At 39.5% G+C, this 27,667-nt stretch overlaps 1 protein-coding gene across 1 annotated transcript; it reads left to right on the top strand.

Annotated features, from left to right (window-relative positions):
• The first annotated feature begins 133 nt into the window (after window positions 1–133).
• Window positions 134–26,336, top strand: LOC100565477 (elongation factor 2). Its single transcript, XM_003214503.4, has 15 exons — window positions 134–289; window positions 8,888–9,102; window positions 10,040–10,221; window positions 11,654–11,865; window positions 12,910–13,091; window positions 13,763–13,868; window positions 14,974–15,087; window positions 15,347–15,485; window positions 16,818–17,013; window positions 17,347–17,605; window positions 19,950–20,057; window positions 21,708–22,061; window positions 22,535–22,717; window positions 24,691–24,823; window positions 25,949–26,336. Exons 1-15 carry the CDS (start codon window positions 287–289, stop codon window positions 26,140–26,142), a joined length of 2,580 nt encoding a protein of 859 aa, XP_003214551.1. The 5' UTR covers window positions 134–286; the 3' UTR covers window positions 26,143–26,336.
• The last annotated feature ends 1,331 nt before the right edge of the window (window positions 26,337–27,667 follow it).

Genomic DNA, 27,667 nt, shown 5'->3' with positions numbered 1-27,667 from the left:
TATGTATGTATGAGAGATACAGGAGGGACCATTGCTGTCTCAGCAAGGCCTTGGCTCTGTATACAGGCCTGTCGCCATAGCAACGGCAGGCTCCGCCCCCTCCCCTCTCCCCCTCCCCTCCCTGAGCGGAAAGCGGGGTCGCAGAGCATAGGCTCCGCCCTTCACCGCGAAGCGTCCGCTCTAGGCGCCCCCTTTGTGGTCTTCTCCCTGGTCCCGGCTGAGGCTGAGGCGGCGGCGGCGATAATTGCGGCGGGGGGAGCGGACATATCCAGAGCCATCCGCCAAAATGGTGAGCGATTCCGTGAGGGAGAAGGCGCCATCGCCCAAGAGGGGGGCGCGGGGCGTTTAACCGGCGCCCCATTTCGTGACCCCGATGCCTGTTTCTTCGCCCCTCGACCCTTTTTATTCGGGAGGCTCCCCAGAGGGAGGGAAGGCCCCGCCATATTCTGTCCTTGCGAAGGGCACCTGTCAGGATGGTTGCCTTGGCAACCGCCCCAAGTAGGGAGGGGAGGGGGCTGAGTGGGAAGGCCTCTCCCATTGGGCCCCATTGTTTATGGTTATGTGTAGTAGCTACATCATCATCATCATCATTATTATTATTATTATTATTATTATTATTATTATTATGTTTTTAATGCTGACATTTTATTAATCTGTTTATTGTCGTTTGAGTTCATTGTCACTGTTGTCATCATCCCCACTATCTTTGTTCATCCCATTTTTATAGCACCATTCATTAATATGGCAAAACAATTGACAGTTTGGGCCTCCTTTTTAAATGCTTATTGTTGTTATGTGTATTATTATTTTTATGCTTTTGCAAAATGTGTATTGTGTTACAGCTATGCTTATGTTTATTGCTATTTCAGTTAATTGTTACTTTATCACTGTTATGTATATAATCTATTTCATTGCAGTAGAGTCTCACTTATCCAAGCCTCACTTATCCAAGCTTATGGATTATCCAAGCCATTTTTGTAGTCAATGTTTTCAATATATCGTGATATTTTGGTGCTAAATTCGTAAATACAGTAATTACAACATAACATTACTGCGTATTGAACTACTTTTTCTGTCAAATTTGTTGTATAACATGATGTTTTGGTGCCTAATTTGTAAAATCATAACCCAATTTGATGTTTAATAGGCTTTTCCTTAACCCCTCCTTATTATCCAAGATATTCGCTTATCCAAGCTTCTGCTGGCCCGTTTAGCTTGGATAAGTGAGACTCTACTGTACTATTATTATTATTATTGTATGACACAGCAAAAAAGATAGATATGCTGGATTTCATTTCACAAAATCACAAGTCGAACACTTCCCAAGTGTCTAGGACTGTGTGATGTATTTTCGGATGATGCGCGCAGATCCCAGTAGGGTGGCCTTTTGCAGTTGGCAGATCATAATTTTGTCAATGTCTATTGTTTCCAAATGCCAGCTGAGATCTTTTGACACGGCACCTAATTATTATTATTATTATTATTATTATTATTATTATACTTTTGCAATATGTATGTTTATTGCGCTATTATGCTTGTTTATTGTTATTTCCATTGTTACTATAATTTTATTGCTGTTGTGTATTATCTATTTTATTAATATTCTTTTGCAATATGCATATTTATTATTACTATGCTTATTGTTATTTCAGTTAATGTTACTGTTGTTCTCATCTCTATATATATTGATTTCCCTAGCACCATTAATTAATATGGTACTTTGCTTTTGCAATATGTATTTATATTTATTATTCCTATGTCTATTGTTATTTCAGTTAATTTTTACGTTTGTTCTCATCTCTCTATATATTAATTCCCTAGCACTGTGAATGAATATGGCACTTTTCAGTTAAAAACAGCACCAAAAGTGTGGGTTCTCAATTTGAGGCCCTATTGTTTATTATGTGTATTATCTATTACATTATTATTATGCTTTTGCAATCTGTATATATATTTATTATTACTATGCTTATTATTTCATTGTTACTGTTGTTCTCATCTCTTTATATTTATTTCCCTAGTACCATTAATATAGCACTTTACTATTAAAATCAACAACAAAAAGGGCTTCTCGATTTGAGGCCCTATTGTTTATTATATGTATTACCCATTACATATAATAATAATAATAATAATAATAATAATAATAATAATAATAATAATAATAATAATGTTTTTGTAATACACATGTATATTATTTATTATATCATTATGCATCATGACCACCATCTATTTTTATTTATTTGGGTAGCACCATTAAGGAATATAGCTTCTTACAAGTAAAACTACCAAAATCAAGTGGGTTCTGTCAAATATCTTAAACATAATGGAAGCTGGCATGGATTCTTTCTCCTCCCATAATCATTTCCCCTCCAAAATAGTATTTTTTTACCTATTTCCCTGTAAGGGCTGCAGCCCATTATTGGTCCTGTTTAGATGTGTTATTCCTTAGACCAGTTCTTCTGAGGATATCTGGCATGTGGGGAGCAGTTCTTGTTATTGTTATTATTCTCTTCCTATGGGTTAACAGTTCTTTCTTTCTTCATCAGAAACATAAGGGGCTGTAGTTCGGGGGCTGGCATTTGGGCCATTGGAGCAGTATTGCTTTAGATGTCATTGGGGTGGAGCTGTCACATCTCAGAATAAATACAGGAGTAGACTCTTGTATTATAATACTGAGGCAATCTAGATCTTTTTTATTTTTTAAACCAACATAAAATCCTCAGCTATTAAATATGAACCTGCACACCTCGCCTGGCTATGTTTTCCCAAGTCTTTAATTTAGGTTAGGAGCCCCCAGTGGTGCAGTGGGTTAAACCCCTGTGCCAACAGAACTGATGACTTGAAAGTTGGGTTGCTGACCTGAAGGTTGTCGGTTCGAATCCAACCTGGGGAGAGTGCGGATGAGCTCCCTCTATCAGCTCCAGCTCCCATGCGGGGACATGAGAGAAGCCTCCCACAAAGATAGTAAAAACATCAAAACATCCGGGCATCACCTGGGCAACATCCTTGCAGACGGCCAATTCTCTCACACCAGAAGCGACTTGCAGTTTCTCAAGTCGCTCCTGACACACAAAAAAGGTTGAAAACTATTGTGGAACTGTCCTGTTTCTCCACCCATAAGAAGATCTTTTTATCTTACCGTTACGTTATTTCCAGTATTTTGCTTGTTGGTCCTGTATAAAGCTACAAAGCTGCCTATTTATAGCTATAGTCTGTACGATGAAGGCTTATCAGTCATTTTGTCCAGAGCATTTTTACAGCAATGTGAAAATGAGAGAGACAGCAAACAGCCCTTAGATGAGATAACTATAAGGGATAACCAAGACACTTCAGGCTTCATAGTTCATAGTATGTTTTGTTGTACAGAAAAATTAGTGAACACTCCTGTAGTCTGCATATCTACTTAAATGTGAAAATACATCTCCTTCCTCCTGTTGCTCTGGATAAAAAAGACTTTAAATCTATTGATTTACCCAATCCACCCAACCTCTCCTCCCAGTGTTTATGATAAATACTATGGTACATATTACTTGCAGTGGTTTCTTCCTAGTGTTACAGAATACAATTAAATGGAGCACAAGGCAGTTTAATGAGTGGCAGGATTTGAAATAGAGAAAGGAAGGAAATGTGAATCATTGCTATTTATGTGAATTCGGTACTAAGTCTTATGAAGATCAACTGTGCCTTCCAGGTGTGCATCCATATACTGCAGCAGGCACTGCAAGAATTTGGATCTGGGAGTGGATTTTATTTATTTGGCTAGTTTCCCTCTCTCTCGTCCTCCTGGCTTTAAATAGTAGCAGAATGTAGCAAGCATATTTAAAGAACCACAGCAACAATTATGTTTTCATCACGAAAGGGAAGATTGCATGAAAGCTGCAATCCAGCCCATGCCTTTTACCTATATACTGCATTTCAGATGTTGAAGGCTGCTTCATATATGTTTACCTCAGCAATCCTTAACAAACCTGTGAAGTATACCAATTTTCTTGTGATCCATATATTGGGGAATGGGTGATAAATAAAGACCGGTTTCTTGCTAGCTATGTAACTGTCCCGGAGAAGGTGCAATGAGGATTAAGGCTTTTTAGATTACATTCAGGGCAACCAGAGCAAAGCTTTGTATGTTTGCTCTTAAGTATATCTAATAGGGCTTATTGCCAAGTACATTGCAAATAATAGCAATCAGTATCTCTCCCCCCGCCCCCTCCCAAGCATTTACTGGCAGTTTTGCACTGAAAGGTTTGACACTGAAATGCAAACAGGTGGTTTTTTGACCTTGTATATGGTGCTTCCAGGTAGGTATCTTTTTGATCATCAGACATACTGCTTTGACACGTTTGATACTGACCAGCTATGATGATTTGTGAGTTGTGCTGATCTCTATAATGATTTCAGCAAAGTAAGTGCAAAAAAGCAGAACACTCTCCTCCCAAATGGGTTGTAATTCTGAGTGCTCATGCTGCCTCATTCCCCTTTCTCACATGGGGTATTAAATCAACCATGGGAAAAGCTGTCCTGATTCAAGCTTTTTATTAAATTCTTGGTATACATTCAAAGCCCAAGATGATCTTACACTTTCTTCTGACAATGTTGTTAGGCCTAGAAGCACCAAATATTTCCTAGGATCTTCAGAACACAAAGATAGGGTCAGAGAAGAAAGATTTAGAGCAAGAGGAAAAAGTAGAGGAGATGGGAGAAAAGCAGATATGTACAGACATGTACACATGTTTTTTAAAAAGCAGATCCATTGTAGTAGGGTGGAGTTTTGTGTAGTTCCAATACTGAAAACATTTAGACTTGCTGGTCCAGCCTCATGGTAAAGGAATGCAAGCCTGGGGAAAGGACTGATTTTAGGAAACTTGTAACTTAGGAAGTCTGTTGTTCTTTTTTCTGAGGAAGAACTGGGCACATGTAGGGCTTGTAAGATTTTGAATGGTTCTCATAGTGATCTGGAGCCCCTGAGAAGCCAAGCAATACTCAGTACTTGTACCTGTAGGATCTATTTTATTTTTTCCTGGAACCTCTAGGTTCACCAATTATATCCAGATGCAAGATAGTGGCTAAAGTAGGCAAACTAAGAACTGAAGAGTACAACATCTCTAGTCATGTGTTTTTCATTCCAGAACTGGAGTTCGCATACTGATGTTTTTATACATGTCTGTTCTTGCTTTCTATCATGTTTTCCTAATTTTAGAAGGCAGATCTTGGCAGGAGTGGGAAGGGCTCTTATTGTCATGTTTGTAATATTATTTGAAGTAGGAAATGCTTGCAAAAGCACTTGGAAATCTGCCAGGACAGCTTGATCTATTTTCTGTCTCTTTTTGCGCTGGAATGTCTCATCTTCTACGAGTTATTTATGTAGGCCTACTTTTATACACCCTGTTTTTAAAGGTTACTGGTTTGCCTTTAAATTGTATTGCATACAATTTAAAAATGAATAAGCATTAAAGAACCAATAACTGTTATTCAGTGTATTCAGGGAGATTTCCAGAAATGTTTATATTTATTTATCATTTTAGATGCATACCAGTTAGTTTTTAAGGCAACTTAGGAAAAATACTGAGCCCTGGTGGCGAAGTGTGTTAAAGCACTGAGCTGCTGAATTTGCAGACCGAAAGGTTGCAGGTTCAAATCCTGGGAGCAGAATGAGCGCCCGCTGTTCGCTCCAGCTTCTGCCAACCTAGCAGTTCGAAAACATGCCAATGTGAGTAGATCAATCGGTACCGCTCCGGCGGGAAGGTAATGGCGCTCCATGCAGTCATGGTGGCCACATGACCTTGGAGGTGTCTACGGACAACGCCGGCTCTTCAGCTTAGAAATGGAGATGAGCACCAACCCCCCAGAGTCAGACACGACTGGACTTAACGTCAGGGGAAACCTTTTCCTTTACCTCTCTCTTAGGAAAAATACTAAAATGGAAGAAAGTCCCAAAACCAGAAAACAAGCAAATTACAACAAAAACTAATAAAAATCACAAAAGGGCTTCCTATCATAGCCCACTAAAAGCTAAGGAAAGCAGTATATTTGCCAAATACATTCCCTCAAATATTGAGGCTAGTGGCAGGGCCCAAGCATGTCTACCAGACTTAGGAAGTAACACACTACTCATTAGCTATGAGAGGAAAAATATAAGCAAAACTTTAACTTGTACTTAAAGATATCTTTGGTTGCTTGTGTCTGTATATATTACTTGTTCAGATCTTCGTATGACTGGTTCAGATTAGCAATAGACACACTATGAAATGAGAACAAGCAACATTCTGAACAGTGAGTTGCTGGTTCAAATCCAACAGAAAGATGTTGGACTACTGCTCCCATTTGACCTGGAACATAGCTAATAGTGATGTATGATGGAAATTACAGTATAGCAGCATCAAGGGTCACAGTTTGTCTACTCCTACCAAAAAATGCAACTCAAAATGAGAGAAAGATAAGTAGTTTGTGTACTACCCAATCTGCTGCTCAACAATCTGAAATGAAGTGGCCTCAGGGTTGCTGTTAGAATTTCCATGGCTTGCAGTGTTGGAGGACTTCGGTATTTCTACTTAGCCTGCCCTGTCAGAAGTGACTCAGGATTTCATGATCGGCAAGTAACCATGGATTTGTCTCAAGTGGTATGCTGTGGGGCACACTCTAGACTGCATGTGTCTAATGCGGGCCAGTTCCAACCAGACATATCATTTTATGTTGCCCACAAAGCTTTCAATGCTACATCAACATAGTTACATTTATACAATATTACAATTACAAAATGACCCTTTGAAGGCAAGCATAAGGCTATTGTGGCCCTTGGTGGAAATGAGTTTGACACTTGTGCTCTAGACCTTATTTTCTGTACAGGCCATCATGGTGGTGATCTGGGGGTGGAGAAGATTTCTGCTGTTCCATTGTCATGGGCACATCACTGCTTGGTGAAGTTTGGGCTTTCTGGGGCTCAGGGTCTCTGCAGGGGTGGGAGACCTGTGAAGATGGTCTGCCCCAGGAGACTTAGGGAATTGGATTGATTCTTGGGGAATTTCCTGCTGCCTTGGTAGGTGACTGTATCAAAATGCTGGCTGGTTTCTGGAATGGGGAAATGACCAGGGCAACTGACAGAATTACTTCTCAGTGTCCTTTCTTACAGAATAGAGCTAAACCAGCTCTAAGCAGCTGGCAGTAATGAAACAAGATGGAGACTAGAGCAACAATGGCACAAAACTCAGAGCAAATCTGATTTAGAACAGGCTAAAATCTATCTGAAGAGCTTTGGTAAGGCAATAAAAGTAGCAAAAAAAATTCGGACTACTATTTCATCAGTACAAAACCCATCAGCAGAACTGTTTCAATTGGTTAGGGATTTGTTACAGTCTGACCCAGAGGAGAAGGTAAGTCACAAAACAGTCAACTGTGAAGAATTTCATCACCATTTCACAGATAAAATGACTCTGATTCATTCTGAAGTCTGAGTTGATACAACTTTGATGGATGTAACCTTGGTTCCTGCCAGGCCAGTCTTGATGAATATTTTTCAGTTTCTGCAGCTAGGATTCTTGGAGCTATGAGAGCAGCCACATGTGTACTAGACCCTTGCCCTTTCTAGGTAATTAAACACGCCAGAGAAGGACTGGCTGTGTGGTTCAGGGAAGTGTTTAATACATCATTACAACAAGGCAGGGTCCCAACATGCCTGAAGAAATCTGTGGTAAGATCTCTAATATATATATAAAAAAACTTGTTGGATCTTATTGTACTTTAGGTCAGTATCCAAGCCTCCCATTTTTCATCAAGGTATAAAGTGAGTGGTAGATTTTCAACTCCAGGGGTTCCTGGATGGAGTGTATTTTCCAGATCCATTTCAGTCTGGTTTCAAGCCTGATTATGGGGCAGAGACAGTTTGACCACCTCCGTGAAACTGCTGGGAGAGGTTTTCTAGAATTTTGGGGCCAGGTGTCACAAGTATGCTGATAACACCCAGTTCTGTTACTCCTTTCCATCTAATTCCAAGGAAGCTGCCCCTGTGCTGTATTGGTACCTAGGATCTGTAATAAACTGGATGAAGGCAAACAAAGACAGAGATGCTCCAGTTAGCTGAACGACATATCTCAGAATAAAGATTCATCTAGCATTAGATGAGGTCCTCAGATTTGCCATTTAGGAGTATTCCTGGATTCAGCTCAATCTGGAGGCTCAGGTTTCAGCAGTGACCAGGAATGCTTTCATGCAGATAAAGCTGATGTACCAGTTACACTTGTTCCTAGAGAAGTTGTATCTGGTGGTACATGTCCTGTTTACATCCTGGTGGGATTACTGTCTTTGAAAGGAGCTCAGAACCTTCATTTGGACCAAAGAGTTGTAGTCAGGTTGTTAACTGGAGCTGGCTACAAGAATCACACAACTTCCTCATTGCTGCAGCTTCTTTGGCTGATGGTCTGTTTCTGGGCACAATTCAATACTGGTTTTTAACCCCTTAAAGCCCCATATGGCATGGGTCCAGGTTATTTGCAGAATCATATATCCCTGATTGAGTCCATTAGAGCTTTACAATTGCTTTTCTCACTCTCTCTCACCATCTTCTCAGGCTTGTTCGGTTTGGCATTCTCATTGGTTTCTCCCAGACTTTGAAACTTCTCCTCCAAAGAGGCCAGAATGGCCAGTCCTTACTCTCTTGGAAGTGGAAGATCAAATATTGTTGAGCTTTTACAAATATATGAGGTTGGGCTTTTAATGCTGTGTGGTGATGATAGAGTTTGACTGGTCAAAATACTCTGCTTTAATGCCATGGGAACTAGCTGCTGCCATATATGACACCTGCTGGAAAAATCCTTGCAATGAGCCATGCATATGTTATATCTCTTTGAAAGGCCATAGCTTTATTTTTCATCTTTTTTTCTTTTTACCTCAGGTGAATTTTACGGTGGACCAGATCCGAGCGATCATGGACAAAAAGTCAAACATCAGAAATATGTCCGTGATTGCTCATGTCGACCATGGCAAGTCTACACTAACAGATTCATTGGTCTGTAAAGCAGGTATCATAGCTTCAGCCAGAGCTGGTGAAACACGTTTTACTGATACACGGAAAGATGAACAGGAAAGATGTATCACAATAAAATCTACGTGAGTATCATTAACCATGTGTGTAATCGGTTTCACTTTTAAACCTTAATCAAGTTTCAATTTAGGGAATTTTAAAATAATGAGAAAAAATTAAGTTTATTTAACATTTTAATGGCTTAGGCCATGTATCTGATTCCAGCAACTTAAGCTGCCATGTTGCATTTAAGTATATGCATTTACTGAAATATCAGTTCTGTAGGAGTTTAAGAAACTACAGGGTATGAATTTTAGTGGATCAGCTATGTTCATTGCCACAAAATCGATTAAATGTTTTGTGGCAATTCTAAGACTTATAAGATTTATTGTGGCATAAGATTTATTTGGCTAAACTTAATTTCATCAGATGTGTAGGTGTTGGTGTCCATATACAGAGAGACTGTAAAAGTGAAATGAAAAAGGGCCAGAGTTAACCAGTAATTGGTTATGGTAAATGGTCATTATGGTATTAAATTACATATGAATTATGGTAAACTAAACACACAAGTAAGGGTGCAATTACATGCATATTTAGATAAGAATACTACTGTTTTAATTGCTCTTGTTTCCAAATAGAAAATTTCATTTTGGAAATACAATTCAATGTGATAGCTTTTTGTTAGGTAAACTGTATGCATAGTTTAATTTTGCCCTTTAAAAGGTGGATACTTGTATCCAATATATTCTACTAGTAATTCTAGCTGCACTATTTATCATTTTGAAGTGAAAACACTTTGAACTCCCAGATTTAGGGATGGCAGTAGAAAGGTATGTTGGGTGAAAATGGAGTGTGTGTATTGCTCTCCAGGGTTTGATGCCGCCCTTCCCCAATTTAGCTGATCTAAATTCATACGCGTGAATATGCAATTGTATAGAGTATGTAGGTGTGGTGCACATAGAAGCTTTAAATAGATATAAACATATTTTTTTTTACAAAACCTTTTATCTTTTTATTTTGTAGAGCCATTTCTCTGTACTATGAGCTCTCAGAAAATGATTTGGCCTTTATCAAGCAGTCTAAAGATGGCTCTGGTTTCCTCATTAATTTAATTGACTCCCCTGGGCATGTGGATTTCTCTTCTGAAGTCACAGCAGCACTTCGTGTCACTGATGGTGCTCTTGTCGTTGTTGACTGTGTTTCAGGTAAGTGTGCTTAAAACAAGAAAGACTTAATTGTATGTGAACATTCTGTTTGTTATCAAGTGGCTGTTAAGTGATAGTGAAACATTTGAAGTTGATGCCTTCTGAAGATAAATGTTAACGTTTTCAGGAGTTCCCATTCTTCTCTTCATGGCATGGGGAACTTCAGCCTTTCTCCCAATTTAAAACTGAAGAAGGGGGAGCAAAAGATTGTCTTAAAACTTACGCTGGGTTTCAGAGGTGGACTAGGAAGTCAATGACAAGATTGGTGCTTTTGTTGCTGGCCAAAATTACTTCCAGCTATTGATGTTTTGGTTAGCCCACAAAGGCAACCCAAACCTATGGATTACTATAAATTTCTGCGCAGAATAGAAAGCATTGGGTGGTCTTTCACTAGTTACGCCATTCAATTCTGTGCCAATTTCACGTATTCCAGAAATTAAAAATGTGATTACAGGCAGTACCTCAGTTACAAATATCCAACTTACATATGACTCATCGTTAGGAATGGGGGTGAGACAACAGGATATGAGGGGACGTCTACCCCTAGGAAGGGAAATCCACCCCTGTAAGAGTTATCATGGGAAAAGGGTGTCTCAATTGAAGCTTTATCACCAATTCTAATTTTCATAATAACCCAAAATTTTCAAAACCCAATTGTCACAGGAACAGAAATATTCTGAACATGGGCACACTCAGCAAAAGAAATGTTAAAGGGATGTTAACTGTTCCCTTTGCTATCCAAACCTTTAAAAAATGGCTGGAGTTAGACTTTAAAAATATACCTGTTCTGATTTACATACAAATTCAACTTAAGAACAAAGAAACTATCTTGTTTGTAGCCTGGGGACTGCGCGTATGTGTTCTGTGGTTGATAATGCATGCAGAAATTTCAAAGCCCACAAAATATTTGAAGGAAATACAAATACGTTTCTAATACATGCAGTTCAATGATAAGCTTCAGATTGTGTGGGTAATTTTTGATGATAAATGTACAGCTGGGTCTTTCAATATAGCTTGACAGAAATTCCTGTAGTTAAGGCTTCAGAATGAATGATGTGAAGGAAGCACATGCACATGTACTTGATTTAAGATATCTCTGCAACACACAGAATTTCAGCTGCATACATTCTTTCCCAAAACTTTTAGAGTAAGTGGAAGAGCTGATGTTGCAGTGAGCCTTAGCAATCTTTATTTTTATATAAGGAACTAGAATTAATGTCTAGGAATATAGTGTAGTTGTTTTTCTTTGTCATCAAGTTGGCTCCAACCTATGATGACCCTATAAAATGAAATCAGTAGAATCAACTGTTATTTTTCCTTGTCTTCAAGATGAAAATTTCAGCATAAAAAGTGCCTTTGCATGATCAGTTCTGCTTCAAGAGTTTTTCTGTAGAAGCAGCCTCAAAACATTGGCTGTCACTTTCTCATTTAGGGGTTTGTGTGCAGACTGAGACTGTGCTTCGCCAGGCAATTGCTGAGCGTATCAAGCCAGTACTGATGATGAACAAGATGGATCGTGCTCTGCTGGAATTGCAGTTAGACCGAGAAGAGCTTTACCAGACCTTCCAACGCATAGTGGAAAATGTCAACGTTATCATTTCTACTTACGGAGAAGGTGAAACCGGACCCATGGGTAATATAATGGTAAAGAGAACTTACGTTCCAATTGGAATGGATCTGAACATTCTCTTAATATGATAAGAGTGCATGTCTGCTTGTTTCATTGGACTGCTAAACAGAAACCAGGGTCAAAGTAATTTGGGAGGTCTCTCTGATTAGGCTTGTGGGTGTCAGTGCTACCATCTTCCCTGAGCAACTTTTCAAGCAGTCTTTTTATTTGGGCTTTTTAATAAAAGGATTGTATAAATATAAATAAATGAGCAATACCTTAAAATGAGAGAAGAGCCATAGCTCACCGGGAGAACACAAACTAGAGTTCCCAAATTCAGTTGCTAGTATTTGCAATTTGAAAGAAGAGTCTTAGGCAGCAAGGCTTAGGCAGCTCAGGCCTTTCTCTGCCTGAGACCTTAAAAATTTCTGCTGTTCGTAGTCTATGGCACTGGGACAGATAGACCAATGTGTTTTATTGAAGATAACACAGAGTTGAAGATAGGCTGTTTGCAAAAGCTATTACTTGTGCAAAGTCGTCAAAGATAACATTGGTAGTTTTTGCTTACACTGATACTGGCTTCTTTATTTTTCTATGAAAAATCCACAATAAAATTATGCATTGCGCAACTAACTTAAGTGCATTTTAAATCTCTGACATGAATCACACAAATGGTTTTCAAGAGCATGGTTGGTACTTCGCTGTTCTTCAGATCTATAGATAAAAGACAAAGCTACTGATATACTTCAATACTACATTGGAAAAACATGCTTGTTCACTTAAAAAGTGCTTTGAAGGGCAGCCTCTGAAGTTTTATGGAGTATATAACTTGGCTTGCCTTTTCAGCAATTTAATGTGACGGGTGAGATAAATTAGAAGATCTATTGTATGTATGTAATAATGCTGTGTGTTATTTACTTTGCTGTTCTGCTTGGTGGCCACTGAAGAAATACACAGGAGCCTCTCAGTCATTTGGATGTGAGCCTCACAGATTTCACTGAAGACATTGTCAAATAAATATGCTTAGGATTCCATACAAAACCTCTTATAATAAATTGTTGCTTTTCTTCTCTTTGTAGATTGACCCAGTCATTGGCACTGTGGGCTTTGGTTCTGGCCTGCATGGTTGGGCATTTACTCTGAAACAATTTGCTGAGATGTATGTAGCCAAATTTGCTGCCAAAGGTGAGAAGGCACAGCCCTCAGCTGCTGAGAGGGCCAAGAAAGTGGAAGACATGATGAAGAAGCTATGGGGTGATAAGTGAGTAAGGGTGCATATACATATTTCTACTTACCTTTCATGTCACCCAGATATTTACAAAAAGTGATAGGAAATTGAATAATACTTACCTTTGTGGGTTTTGATTTGCTCACTCCAAATTGAGATAGATACCTGCGATAGTAAGAATATAATAATAATAATAATAATAATAATAATAATAATAATAATACTTCATTTATACCCCGCCACCATCTCCCCGTGGGGACTCGGGGCGGCTTATATGGGGCAGAGGCCCAAACAACATAGAACAAAACATAAACAACACAATACAAACCACACTATAAAAAGATAAAACAGTAATACAATATATCAATTAAAACAAAAATACAGGATACAAAATTGCATTTAAAATACATAAATGGTAAAATCATAATAAAAACAGGATAGATTATTAAAAACCCTCTGGGGCTGATTAATTAATGACTGTATCTCCAAAATATAGTTAAGTACTGGAAGGATGTCTATGTAAATATGAAAACTGTTTCCTTCTTGTTCTGTGAATTAGAAAGACAGTGGAACAGTTGGTGGAATACGGTGTGGGATCACTGCCTTAATTTGTCAGATGAATAGCTCAGGTCAAAATAAATGAGCTAACACTGCCTTTTCCTTTACAAGTTTCAATATGTAAAACACTTCCCTTTTTTATTTAGATACTTTGATCCAGCAAATGGAAAATTCAGCAAAACAGCAAACAGTGCTGATGGGAAGAAATTGCCACGCACATTCTGCCAACTCATCTTGGACCCCATTTTTAAGGTAAAATTGATTGACCAAAGTAGCATTGCAATGTAAATCTGTGTTAATTTTTTTTCTTCACTGTCAAGAGAAATGGGCCAGATATGTACTGCAAAGGATGATTTGTTTGCAGATTGCTAAAGGGTAGAATCAACATTACAGTATTCACCATTTGGCTTTTGCCATCTACACTGATTATTTGAATCACCAGTTTCAAACTGGTGTTGAAGAAAAATGGTTCTGCTGTGCAGATAATTACAAAGGAAATCCTGGAACCAGTTTGGGGTCTGGGTAGTGATTTGAGAAACTGCAGAGCACTGATGTGCATTCAGGGCTTTTTTACACTTTCATTGATGGTTGTTGCTCAGCTGCCATAGTTTGAAACTACCTTCAAACTGCATTGAATGGTCAATGTAGATGGGGCCTCTGGTGTTATAGGCTATATTTCAGAAGAATCGCCACAACCCACATTTGAGTATTCCATGCCCAAGAAAACCCTATGAAATTCATAAAGTCACAATTTTCAATAGGGTACTTGAAGGCACATACATATACAAGGCCTAAAACATTCAAAACAGTTATTACAAACAAACAAGACTTTTGAAATCTTGCTTACTCAAATAAATGCTTTGAATTATGGAGCTCAAACTGGTTAAATGAGAGAACCTGGATTCAAAAGTAATTTGTAAGCCAGGCTAGAATTTAATATGCTGTACAACAGAGCAGGCATGATGAATGCTATTTTGACGAAATACCATAGCCACAATATCAAGAACTGGTAGTGCTTGGAGAGTGCAAAGTTTCCTAAAGTGGCAGAGAAAAAAAGACCTGATACATGGTCAATGACATAGGTGTAAGAAAAAGGCTGCTTGATTTCATTTTTCAGAAATCAAGTTTAGCTGGTGAAATAACTGGTTTCAAGTGAGCTGAGAAAGAAAACAGCAGCACCCTATACATATGTACTCAGAATCCAGTTCTGCTGAATTCAGCTAGGGCTTATTAGCATGTAATTGAATGCAGAATTGAGTTATTTGTTTGGCTGTCACTCATATCTTGGCCACAGGAGTATTACATTCTTAGACTTTTGTTCTGTTGGCAAATAACATCTTTAACTTCTATTGTGCAGGTCTTTGATGCCATTATGAATTTTAAGAAGGAAGAAGCATCAAAGCTGATAGAGAAACTGGACATCAAGCTGGATGCTGAAGATCGAGAAAAGGAAGGGAAGCCATTGCTCAAGGTACTTAAAGATGGGAATGGGGATCCTTTTTAGCTCAAATTCGGTCAAAGAGCACTTGCTTTGCAAACAGAAAGTTTTGGGATCGGTCCACCGGAGACATTGGGGAACCATGGGGAGCCGCATATGTTCATCTAGGTTTGGCACTGGAGTATTAACTCCCAAAATGGGATGCCATCCTTCTTGAAATAACTGAACCAGGAAGCTAAAGTTGGCCAGCTCAGTCGGGATTTCTGAATGGTGTTTGCTGTATCCTTTCCAGGCTGTGATGCGCCGCTGGCTGCCTGCTGGAGACGCCTTACTTCAGATGATCACCATCCATCTGCCTTCCCCTGTCACTGCACAGAAGTATCGCTGTGAACTTCTTTATGAAGGACCACCTGATGATGAAGCCGCTATGGGTAAGTCAAGAGTATTTGGCCTTTTAAGGCAGAAAAAAGAATTAGACCAGAGTAGTAGCTCTGCTTTATCACTTTAACATTTCCAAATATTCCTTAGCCATTCTGTTGTTCCTTTAATAGGTGCTGGCAGTCATTCAGATTAAATCTTGATAATGTTCGGGGTGCTGTGGTTTTAGCTATGAATATGTTTTTAATTGGTTCTAACTTTTATTTTTAACACTGTTAATATTTAATTCTATTTTAATGTTTGCATACTTTGGTCCTCCAGGTGTTTTGGACTTCAACTTCCCCAATTCCAAATAGTAGGCTGTTAGGAATTGTGGGAGTTGAAGTCCAAAATACCTGGAGGGCCAAGTTTGCCCATGCCTGATTTAAATTGCATTGCATTGTTCTTGTGAGCCGCTTTGAGTCTCTTTTTTAGAGAAAAAGCAGGATACAAATAGTACTAGTAGTAGTAGCAATAGGACATGAGATTAACAGTGGTTTTGTCAGATGTCTTTTCCTAAGTTATTATTTTTAATTAAATTCCAATATAGTCACTCCTTTCTATCCATAAGTTATGTAACTATGGATCAAAGCCATTCACAGCTTGAAAATGTTTTAAAACTAGCTTGGGGACCCAGCAGTGCCCGGGTTATTTGAAAAAGGCATTGTTTATTTTGGAGTGTTATTAGAAAAAAGCCATCCTTTCCTTTTGTTATTTATGAATGGTCAATTAGAAAATGCATAACAATGTGGGTGAACTGCAATTCCCAAAATTGTGGGCCAATCATGCCGCCAGTATTCAAAGTTGACCATGTTGGGTCTGTGTGCCAAGGGTGGTCCAGATCCGTCATCAGCTGAGTTCAGTGCTCTCTGGATAAGGGTGAACTACAACTCCCAGATCCAAGGACAGTCAGCCCCAAACCCCACCTCTATGCCCAGTTGGCCATGTTGGGTCTGTGTGCCAGGTTTGGTCCAGGCCTGTCGTTGGCTGGATTCAGCACTCTTTGGATAAAGGTGAACTACAACTCCTATATTCCAAAGGCAACTCTCTTCGAACCCTGGCAGTATGCACATTTGGTATGTTGGGTCTGTGTAAGCGGACAGTCCTGCCACATACACACAGATTTTCACTTTTATTATGTGTATAGATAACCCTTGATTTTGCTATTTTACATAAGGGTTAGCATTTTATGTTGCCATTGTATATCATGGAATTTGAGCATCCACAGATTATGGCATCTATGGGGGGCCCTGGAACTAAATCACAGCTGAGGCCAGGATTCCACTATATGCTTCTTCACCTGAATTTCACCTTAGCCTTATTCCTTATGATTTAATTTTTTGCAGGTGTTAAAAACTGTGATCCAAAAGGTCCTCTGATGATGTACATCTCCAAAATGGTCCCCACATCTGACAAAGGACGTTTCTATGCCTTTGGACGAGTGTTCTCTGGCGTTGTTTCTACGGGTCAAAAAGTGCGCATAATGGGACCAAACTATACACCAGGAAAAAAGGAAGATCTCTACCTGAAGCCCATTCAGAGGTAGGGATGGTGGTGGCATTTCTCCTTTGGGAAATGCAAGCAAACAACCTCAAATGCTATGAAAAGCCCTTTTGTTTTATGAGGGATGGGGAGAGACTGGGCATTAAGCAGTAAGAGGTACTGTTTTTCTTTTTTCGAGAGACTTTTTTCCCCTGCCTGTTTTTTTAAAAAATATGGGGAATATCGAGTATAAATTTAGTAAGACAAAAGTTATGATAGTCCATTAAAGGTTATGATAACAGAATACCTTTGATGTGAAAAGGCTGATTTTGAGCAAAATTTCAATGGCAAAATAGATATTCAAGGATTGTTACCCATCCTCTGTCTTTGTAGAACCATCTTGATGATGGGTCGTTATGTTGAGCCCATTGAGGATGTTCCTTGTGGCAACATTGTTGGTCTAGTTGGTGTTGACCAGTTTTTGGTGAAGACGGGCACTATTACCACCTTTGAACATGCCCACAACATGAGAGTGATGAAATTTAGTGTTAGCCCAGTGGTGCGTGTTGCGGTTGAAGCAAAAAACCCTGCCGACCTGCCCAAACTAGTGGAAGGTCTAAAGCGTCTCGCCAAGTCTGACCCTATGGTCCAGGTGAGTGTTGAATGTTTGTGACTAGAATGACTGGCTTGCAGTGGACTGGTTTTGTTGAAACTAAACACTTATCTCTGTTTTGCCCCTCCATACTATTTGGAGGCATGCCCCCCATCTGAAGCAACTGTATGCCTGTTAAGAACTTGGTTAGGAATTGCCAACAAAACTATCTAGTCTTTACAATTTGTTGTCAGTCCTTATTGTAAACTGGGCCACTCAGTTCCATCCAGCTAAACACTGAATCAGTGCCTCTTCATGAAGAATGTGGTGGAGAGAAATTTGCAATCATAGTCTACCATCATGCATGCTTAGTGTAAACTGACCTGAATACAAACATTATCAAATGAAAAAATATCTGAAAATGAACTTGCCACCATCCCATTGAATCAAGTGGAATGGAGCATTGTGAGCACTGATGAGTAATTATGCATCATCCAAGAAAGCACAATTGCATGTCCAATAGTTCCACTCAAACAACTATGAATTGAATACCAATTCACATTCATGTAATTAAATTTGGATTGATCTGAATACCGAGATTGGCCAACCAAGCATATCTGCAAATGTATTTTTCACTGCCCCTTGAATCAAGTGGAACATTGAAGTGTTGATGAGTAGTTATGTGTCATCCAAGAAAGTACAACACTTGCAGAACTCCACTCCCACAACTGTGAATTAAATACAAATGTTAATGCTAAATGCTTGAGTTCTATCAAGGCACAGCGAAGAATCTAAATGGAGTCAATAAATTTCCAAATTATCTTGCTTTTGTCAAAAATAAATAAGATATATCCCGGAATTGTTATTTGCAGAAAACCAGTTTCTCCTTCAGAGTTTAAAGAGACTATTGTCTTGAAGCTGGAGGTGACTGAAAGCAGTCAGCGTAATTTTTATGATTTAATTGTGTTTCCCTTAAAACAAAATTTCGGGGTAATTTATTTATTTATTTATTTTATTTATTACATCACTTCTACCCCGCCCTTCTCACCCATCGGGGGACTCAGGGCGGCTTACAGTATAACCATACACATTAAAAACAGTTTTCATCAAATTTAAAAATCCATCAAGATTAAAAATTACAATAAAATTAAGAAATAATTTGGTAATCTATTGCTGGCTAATGGGTGTTATGGGTGGCCCAGTTCAACATTATAGGAATGTAACAATGCTGAGTTCACATCAAAATGTAAAGCTTGTGGGGCATGGTTTGCCGTATACCAGTTTTGTTTTATCCAAAATGGGATAATGTAAAATATTTTATAGATAATTCTCAGCTTAGGGTATTAAACTACAATCATTTTTATTAACCAGAAAAGGCTCACTACAAAGAAATTTAAATTGCAATAATCATTGTTTGTTGTGAATTCTACATCTGATGATGTGTTATACCCACCATGCAGAAGCTGGACAAACAGCTGTACAAGCTGCTTGTCCACTGCAGTTGTCCCTACAGGGACTTTTGTATACTTCATAACCTTGGAATTTGGAAATCTACAACTGGACCTTTTTCCTTTACTTGAAACCTATTTTAGATTAAATGTCTTGTTTAACTCTACCAAGTGCTTCAAGAAAAAAACTAATGTGCAGTGTGTAAATAATTTTTGTTTTCAACGTTCAGAATTATTTGCTGCAAATTGTGGTTTGCTGCATACTGTGCTTCAGTTTTTAATGCATAGGCCATAGAATGACTTAAGTGTTAGAACAGTAATTTTACATAGAAGTATCCTGCAGCTTATGCTTGGGTGTTGTTGGACATTCTTGGGTCGAAAGCTCATTGTTGCTGGGAAATAAAAAGCATTGAACTTTTTGGTGGTTTTAGTGCAAACATTAATAAAGGACATTGGAGCAAGCCTACACGGGAACAGGAAGTTCTACCAAACATTTAGGGGAAATCTCATTTCTTGTAAGTTGATTGATATCCTGGTCTCTGGAGCAGCAAAGTAAAACTAAATGAAATCTCACTCCATCCTCTAGACTGGGCATGAGCAAACTTTGGCCCTCCAAGTGTTTTGAACTTTAACTTCCTCAAGCCGGTAGGCTATTGAGAATTATGGAAGTGCAGAACATCTGGAGGGCCAAGGTTTGCCCATGTCTGGTCTAAATCAGTCCATATTGTGGCCCTCCAGGTGTTAGCTCCCAGAATTCCTGTCCATTGATTGGATAAGCTGACAAGGGCTTCTGGGTGTTGGAAGCCCAAACACCTGGAGGGCCACAGGCTGTGCAGATCTGCTTCGGAGAAATGTCTCATGCTGCGTGCACATAGGAATTACCACTCTTGCAAATGGTATAAATGCTACTTGATGAAATGAGGACAACTTCACAATAAGCTTTTTCTGTTCTCTAGTGCATCATTGAGGAATCTGGGGAGCATATAATTGCTGGAGCTGGTGAGCTGCATTTGGAAATCTGCCTCAAAGACTTAGAAGAGGATCATGCTTGTATTCCCATCAAGGTAGGCTTAGTGGTTGCTCCGGAGGCAGATTTTGGAACACTAATGTGTTTACAAAAACTACGTCTTTGGGTCTATTTGTGTACACATGATGAAAATTGATCAGTTTTATGATGCAGTCATATAATTAAACCTCCTTTCAGAATACGGATGGAGATAATTTGGTGGCTGTTTTTGTTTGTTTGTTGTTGTTGTTTTTTTTTTTTGGCAACAGATAGCATAAGAGAGGGCAAGAAACTAGAAGCTAAAGGTAGATGGCAGGGGTAAAAAAATAAAGATATCCTGGGTATTATCTAAATTGTGAGTTTATTAGTAAAGCTGAAATTCTAAACAAGATTGATTTCTTTTAAATGTACTAAATGGTTTTTGAGCTTGTTCTGGCCAGTCTGTGTGGGTTCTGCCTACTGCATTTCACCAGGGCTTGTAAAGATAATTTTTCACTAGGATCTACAAATACACTTTCACATTACCTTCATACTCTTCATATTCCCTGTGAGTAGGTTCCAGAACCGTCCATGGACGCCAAAATCCATGGATGCTCAAGTGACATTACATACTTGTGTCCCTTATATAAAGTGGCAAAAATGAGGTTTGCTTTTGAGAATTTTTGGGGGGGGGGGGTGGATTTGTGAATATTTTCAAATTATGTATAGTTCAGGCATGAGCAAACTTCAGCTGTTAGGAATTGTGGATGTTGAAGTCCAGAACACCTGGAGGGCCAAAGTTTGCCCATGCCTGGTATAGTTGAACCTTTAGAAACGGAATCCATGGATAAGGAGAGCCGACTGTACGTCTTCCCCTTATGCTCAGCAAGCATAAGCATTTGCAGGGATGCTAGGCTGAGTTTATTAGCAAGGGAGACTGACCAAAGCTCTCGTTATTGCACTGACCATCAGAGGTATCATACCTGCTTTTTAAAAGTAGTGCCTGCTGCAGTGAGGGCAAGCTCCTGTGGTGTGGAGGGCAAAATGGGTTAAATTGCCACCGTTGGGCTGTGTCATCTTTGAGCTGAGCATCAGGAGAGGGGAAGGCACCTAATGAAAGATACTCTTTTGTCTTGTTATCCAGAGGACAAAACATTTGTCAATATCTCGTGTTCCTTTTTTGATTCCCCTTAGTGACACATCTCATCCTTAGAAAATGGGTATCGCGTGTTAGTGTTCTGAGAAATAGTGCAGACCTGGTCAATGGATATAGCCTTTGTATTACTCAGAAGAATTTTGGGGTAGACAAGTTGATTTCACAAGGCTTAGGCTAGAGAAGGGATGGGCAACTGGCTGTGGATCCCTTTGGGGTCTATAGCTTTCATCAGTTCTAGCTGCATAGTCAGTAGAGAGGAATTAGGGGAATTGCTGCCCAAAAAACAATCTGGAGGGCCAGTTGCCCACTCCTCAGCTAGAGATCAAGACTACAACATACCAAATCTAACTGCTTCTAAGCTGCCAGGGATTCCTGATAGTTATACAGAGATTCAGGTACTAGGAACCCACTGTCATGCTACAAGGTTCAACTTTTTAGGAAAAAAAACATATTTTTTCTGAACACACATGCAATAGGGATAAGTGTAGAATGGATGAGACATATCTCCATTGGGAATCGGTTGATCTTGCCATGCAGCAGAAGTCACTTATATGGGCCATTTGTGTTTTACAGAAATCTGATCCAGTAGTATCTTATCGGGAGACAGTCTGTGAAGAGTCTAATCAAATGTGCTTGTCTAAATCCCCCAACAAACACAACCGGCTGTATATGAAGGCCCGCCCTTTCCCTGAGGGCTTGGCAGAAGATATAGACAAAGGGGATGTCAGCTCCCGCCAGGAGCTGAAGCAGCGTGCACGATACCTGGCTGAGAAGTACGAGTGGGATGTCTCCGAAGCAAGGAAGATCTGGTGCTTCGGACCCGATGGGACAGGCCCCAATATTTTGGTTGACATCACCAAAGGCGTGCAGTATCTCAATGAAATCAAAGACAGTGTGGTGGCAGGATTCCAATGGGCAACAAAAGAGGTAAGTCTGTGACAAAATTGCATTGAAGGCAAATTGGGAAACATTCTGCAATTCACTTTTTAAAAAAAAGCACTATTTGGTAGGAAGACGAAATATCCAGTGTTGGACTTGATGGCTCTGAATGACCTAAGGTGATTTTATAAATATAGGCGAGAAATAGCTACAAATTCTGATTGATGTTGTAGCCCAATTTTTGGAGAGCCATTGTTCCCTGTTTGGTTTTGTAGCTTTTTAAATCACTAGTAGGTGATTCACTGTAGTTTTCATTACCGTTTATGAAATCTATGCAGCAGGAGGTAGATTCTCCTGAAGGATATTTTTTTCTCACCTATTTTAATTCCACACAAATATTAATTTCAACCCAGTACTGCAATTAAACATTCTTCCAACTTTCTTTAAAAGCTGTCAAAGTTTGTGATGTCATATAGTGCTAGAGAAAGTTATCCTTTTGCTGGGCTCTGTCCTTTTTGCAGGGCGTTTTGTGTGAGGAGAATATGCGGGGGGTTCGCTTTGACATCCATGATGTCACTCTCCATGCTGATGCCATCCATCGAGGTGGAGGCCAAATCATCCCAACTGCCAGGAGGGTCTTGTATGCCTCTGCCTTGACTGCCCAGCCCCGACTGATGGAGCCAATCTATCTGGTAGAGATTCAGGTATGTGTCTGGCATCAGCCTCACAAGCAATTATTCTGGCATATGAGGATAGAGTGTGGAGCAGCCATGGACAAACTTTGACCCTTCAGGTTTGCTTTCAGGTTATTGATTTGGGGAGAAGATAGGGTTTCCACTATGGTGATTTTTAGATAAGGGAATCTGTTGTACTAGAGTCTATGTGCAAAGTTTAAGGAGAGGGAGGTATTTGACAGCCTAATTCATTGTCTGTCTTGGTCTAACCCAGGGGTCCCCAAACTAAGGCCCGGGGGCCGGATGCGGCCCACCGAAGCCATTTATACGGCCCCCACGGCACAAAGGCAGAAGGGGGTTGGGCTAAATGACCCAAGGGGTCTCTTCTTCTCTTACAACCATTATTATTATTATTATTATTATTATTATTATTATTATCATCATCATCATCATTAAGGCTTGGTGGCCATCTGTCAGGGGTGCTTTGCTTGTGCCTTTTGATACACAAAGGCAGAAGAGGGTTGGACTAAATGGCCCAAGGGGGTCTCTTCCAATGCTCTTTATTATGATGATGATGATTATTATTAACATTGAGGCTGGGTGGCCATCTGTCAGGGGTGCTTTGCTTGTGCTTTTGGTGCAGAAAGGCAGAAGAGGGTTGGACTAAAAGGCCCAAGGGGTCTCTTCCAACCCTCTTTATTATTATTATTATTATTATTATTATTATTATTATTATTATTAACAACATTGAGGCTGGGTGGTCATCTGTCAGAGGTGCTTTGCTTGTGCTTTTGGTGCAGAAAGGCAGAAGGGGATTGGACTCAATGGCTCAAAGGGTCTCTTCCAACCCTCTCTTTTTCATTATTATTATTATTATTATTATTATTTATTAATTATTATTGCTTGGTGGCCAACTATAGTCCGGCGGTCCTCCAACGGTCTGAAGGATCGTGAACTGGCCCCCTGTTTAAAAAGTTTGGGGACCCCTGGTCTAACCATTAGGCATAGGCCAACAAGGTTTAACTGACCACTTCTGCCAACAATGCTTTGTGTGCCAGTGCCATCTTAGCTTTATTTACTTTCTCAAACTGTTTTAAGTTCTTTCAGAACAATTCCTACTCCTAGATCTACTAGCTGGGAACACCAATCACTTGGACATTTGCAAGAGCCTTTACAGCTTGAATGCCAGTTGCTCATATGGGGAGCTTTCATAAGACGACCTGAGACAGTGTAGCAAGGACAGAGCACAACAGAAATGCCTCCATTCCATTGTATTCCCCCCCCCCCCCCTTTCAGGCTAGTGGGGTTGGGTGGCTCTTTAGGGAAGAAAGATCTGCCATACTATAAAGCATAATAAAGTCTCCTCCTCCTTTGTGCCTTGGCTGGTGTGAGCTTTAGGGCTTTGCAAGTGGCAAACAACTCTCCTCCAATACTTGTTACTGTATGTGAAGATACCTGCTGTACATACCTGCATAATAATTCAACCTCATAAATAAACTGAGGGCAGGTTTTGGGGTTAAAATTAAAGCATTTTTGGGCAGACTTCAGCCCACCAGGTGTTTTGGACTTCAACTCCCAGAAATTCCAACCAGCTTACCAGCTGTTAGGAATTGGGAATAAAAATCCAAAACACCTGGAGGGCTGAAGTTTGCCCATGCCTGTTTTAGACTGTAATACTAGAGCTTCAGTAAGTCACTAAGCCAGTGGCAGCTTGAGCAAAAAGCCAGGCATTGGAGAGAAACAACTTGGGCTTAGCAGACATTTGTTTTCACTCATCTCTGCTGCATGACCCTGGAAAAGGGGCTGCCACTAGCAAGAATCTAGCCACTGGGTATTAGTCTTGTTATTTCTATGTTACCTAAATAAAGCAGCATTACAAAATCCAGAAATATGAGAACTAATGTTTGTGTAGTAAAATTAACTGGAAGATGAAATGCACCTCAGTCAACCTACTGCATGAGCCAGTGGGGAGGGAAATCTGAGTAGCTTTCTTTCTTCCCCAGTGCCCCGAACAGGTGGTTGGAGGCATCTATGGTGTGCTGAATCGAAAACGTGGTCATGTTTTTGAAGAGTCTCAAGTAGCTGGAACCCCAATGTTTGTGGTCAAAGCATACCTGCCTGTCAATGAGTCTTTTGGTAAGAGATCTGAATTGACTTCATGTTCCTCTGCTCCTTACTGGAGTGTCAGGCCTTCTCTATTTTTTTCTCTTTCTCTAACCTCAATTAATTCTCAATTTTTACTTAAGGATTTCTCAGGTCACTGAACACAATCTAGAAATTGCGTATCATTTTGGGGCAAACTAATATAGCTAATAAGAACTGATTTCTTGTTCTGTTACACCTGACATGTTTTAAGCACTTTTAAAATTTCTTATGATAATTGAAGTTCATGTTCCGCTTCTAGTAAAAGAACAATAGGGCTTTAAGGTAATTACAAATTGGCAGCTGAAAGTCAAATATACCCAATATCTGGTTCCTGCCTTTCAGAATCATTCCAGAATAGGAGTGGCCCTTGATAGGTTTCAGGCTTCAATTTTAGTAAAGTCAATATGAGCAAGAGTTCTGGAGCTTAGTGCAATACACATTTGTTGGACCAATTTCTTTACCCTGTTGTATTATGAGGGAATTAGTTCAGATTCTATTTATTTTAAAGCGGCTGTAAGAAACACTTGAATTTCATAGTGCAGGGTGGGGATTCATGCTCACTTAAAGATTTTATAAATGAAGCCCATTTTCCCATCTATGAAAAGGTAAATTGTTGTAGACTTCAATGAAAACCCTACAATTAATAGCTTTAAAAATGAAGTGCTGGGTTGTCTCAGTTTAATTAACTTACATTTCGTCTCAAGAGGGAAAATGAGTGAGAAGGAAGAGTTGAAAGTGACAAGTTTATAGCAATAGTAGTATAATAAATAGAGAAATAAAATATGCCAGGGCTAGAGGAATACTATAGAAGTGGCAGGGAGTTTTTTGGTTTTGTATTGTGTGTTTTTTGTGTAGAATGGGGCCTATGAATCGTGTAGTTGGATCACAATTTTTAAAACTGCAAGTTGTGAATAGAGACAAGAAAATCCAATAAATTATAAAGGCTAATTGGAAAGTGGAATTTCAGTCTTAAAAAAGGTGTAACATGTGCATCATTAAATGCTGTTGGCATAAACATTGCTGAATGGCAGAACAAACTTGGCCGAAAGTCTCACTGGCCTTGACTACATGTTGTGTTCTAGCTTGTGTCAGTGATTTCTTTCTCTTCTGCACTAGGCTTCACTGCTGACTTGAGATCCAATACCGGCGGTCAGGCTTTCCCACAGTGCGTTTTTGATCACTGGCAGGTTTTGCCCGGAGACCCTTACGATCCCAATTCACGTCCTTGCCAAGTTGTAGCTGAAACACGCAAACGCAAAGGCTTAAAGGAAAGCATTTCACCTCTGGACAACTTCCTAGACAAATTGTAGCTACAGCCTCATTGAGACGGGGGGCATCTATTACAGCACCCATCTACATTGTGGAATTGGATTGCTTCACCAAGCCAGAAAAGCAGCGGGAAACTGAGTATACAAGGCTGAACAAAGGAAACCACAAACCAGCATCTAGCAATTATGTCATGTTCACATAGTGAGAAATAAAAAAGTATGTGTTGTTGAACGGCTTTATCTGGTCGGATTCCATCTATTTAAGCAAATTGCTTCACTTGATGACTTTGGTTGCATCCAGTACATGAAATCAAGTTCAGTTTTTGGAAACCCAGCGGTTTTAGAACATTTGCCCAATATATAATACCACTTTAACACAAAAGTATGTCATGTGCAAAATACCCTTTCAGATTGAACTCTAAATTTTTAAAGTATTCTGACATCTACCATAAAAATATTTCCCAAAAGTGTACATTTCAGCTGTATGAGATCACCTAATACAGCAAACTTCTGCCACTTCCTGGCATCTGCAGAATTGTGACAGAAGTTCTCTGGTTATACAGTGAGACACAGAATAGGAGAGGCATAATTTAAGCATTGAAACGATAGTTAGTGAAAAGTACGGCTTTAAAAAAGCCCAGAGATACCAAATTATTTTAATTGGTAAAAAATCGGTAGACGCATGGTAACAAAGCAATGCAAAATCACAAGAGATAATCCATTGGATTAGGATGGTGGAAGAGGGAAACCAAACTGGTAGTATATTTAGGGCTGCCAATTTACAAACATAAAAGACTTGCCTTTAATAGCAAAAGATCAATACTGCCATGAAGTTGCATTTTGGTAGAGACACAATTGCAAAAAGTATACGAGTTGCTAAATGAGAAAAGCTTTCCCATGATGATGCCTATAACAGCAAAGAATATGGGGTAACCAACTTTTAAAATCCTTGCTGTACAAGTCAAAATATTTGTAGTTCTATGGAATCTAGCTATCTTTGTCAGAGAGCTCTGGTACAGCAACAAGCTGTACGTCCCAGAGTTCTATAGCATTGATCCTTAGCAATTAAAGTGGTATCAAACTACTAAAATTCTGGAGTGTGGCTACACGTCCTGAGTGCCTTTTCCCAATATCCTCAGGAGCCATCCAAGGAAATATTTTTTTTTCACCAATATCCCTCCCCTGACAAGTGACTTGATCAGTGTAGAGCAGCCATGGTAATCAAAATCATTCGTTTGCCTCTTCATATATATATGTATATGTTCTAAGCTAAAGACCCTAAGGGCAAGATCCTGTCTCGTCTATACAGTCAAGTATGCATTTCTCCCATGTAATCTACAAGGAGAAAAGTTCAATCTTCCTAGCAGCAGCCTTTTCAAGTGATACTAGTTGTGCAATTTTAAGAACAGTTTCAAACCTTATAAATGGACACAGTTGTTTGTAGACACAAAATGTGGCATACATACAAAGATAACTCAGTAGAAGCATGAGACAAAACTCGAGTCTGAAAATCTGGACATTTTGCAGAATGTTTCCTTCATCCAAGGAGAATGACCAATGCTTTTCC

Source organism: Anolis carolinensis, chromosome 2, assembly GCF_035594765.1.
Source record: "Anolis carolinensis isolate JA03-04 chromosome 2, rAnoCar3.1.pri, whole genome shotgun sequence".
NCBI lineage: Eukaryota > Metazoa > Chordata > Lepidosauria > Squamata > Dactyloidae > Anolis > Anolis carolinensis.
The sequence above is the reverse complement of the archived record's forward strand: the minus strand, read 5'-3'. Positions and strand labels throughout refer to the sequence as shown.

Bases quoted from the DNA above. Each gene is read 5' to 3' on its own strand.
- LOC100565477 (XM_003214503.4), top strand. The intron at 9,103-10,039 runs GTGAGTATCATT...TTTATTTTGTAG, and splicing joins TGTATCACAATAAAATCTAC to AGCCATTTCTCTGTACTATG. The intron at 20,058-21,707 runs GTAGGCTTAGTG...TGTGTTTTACAG, and splicing joins ATGCTTGTATTCCCATCAAG to AAATCTGATCCAGTAGTATC.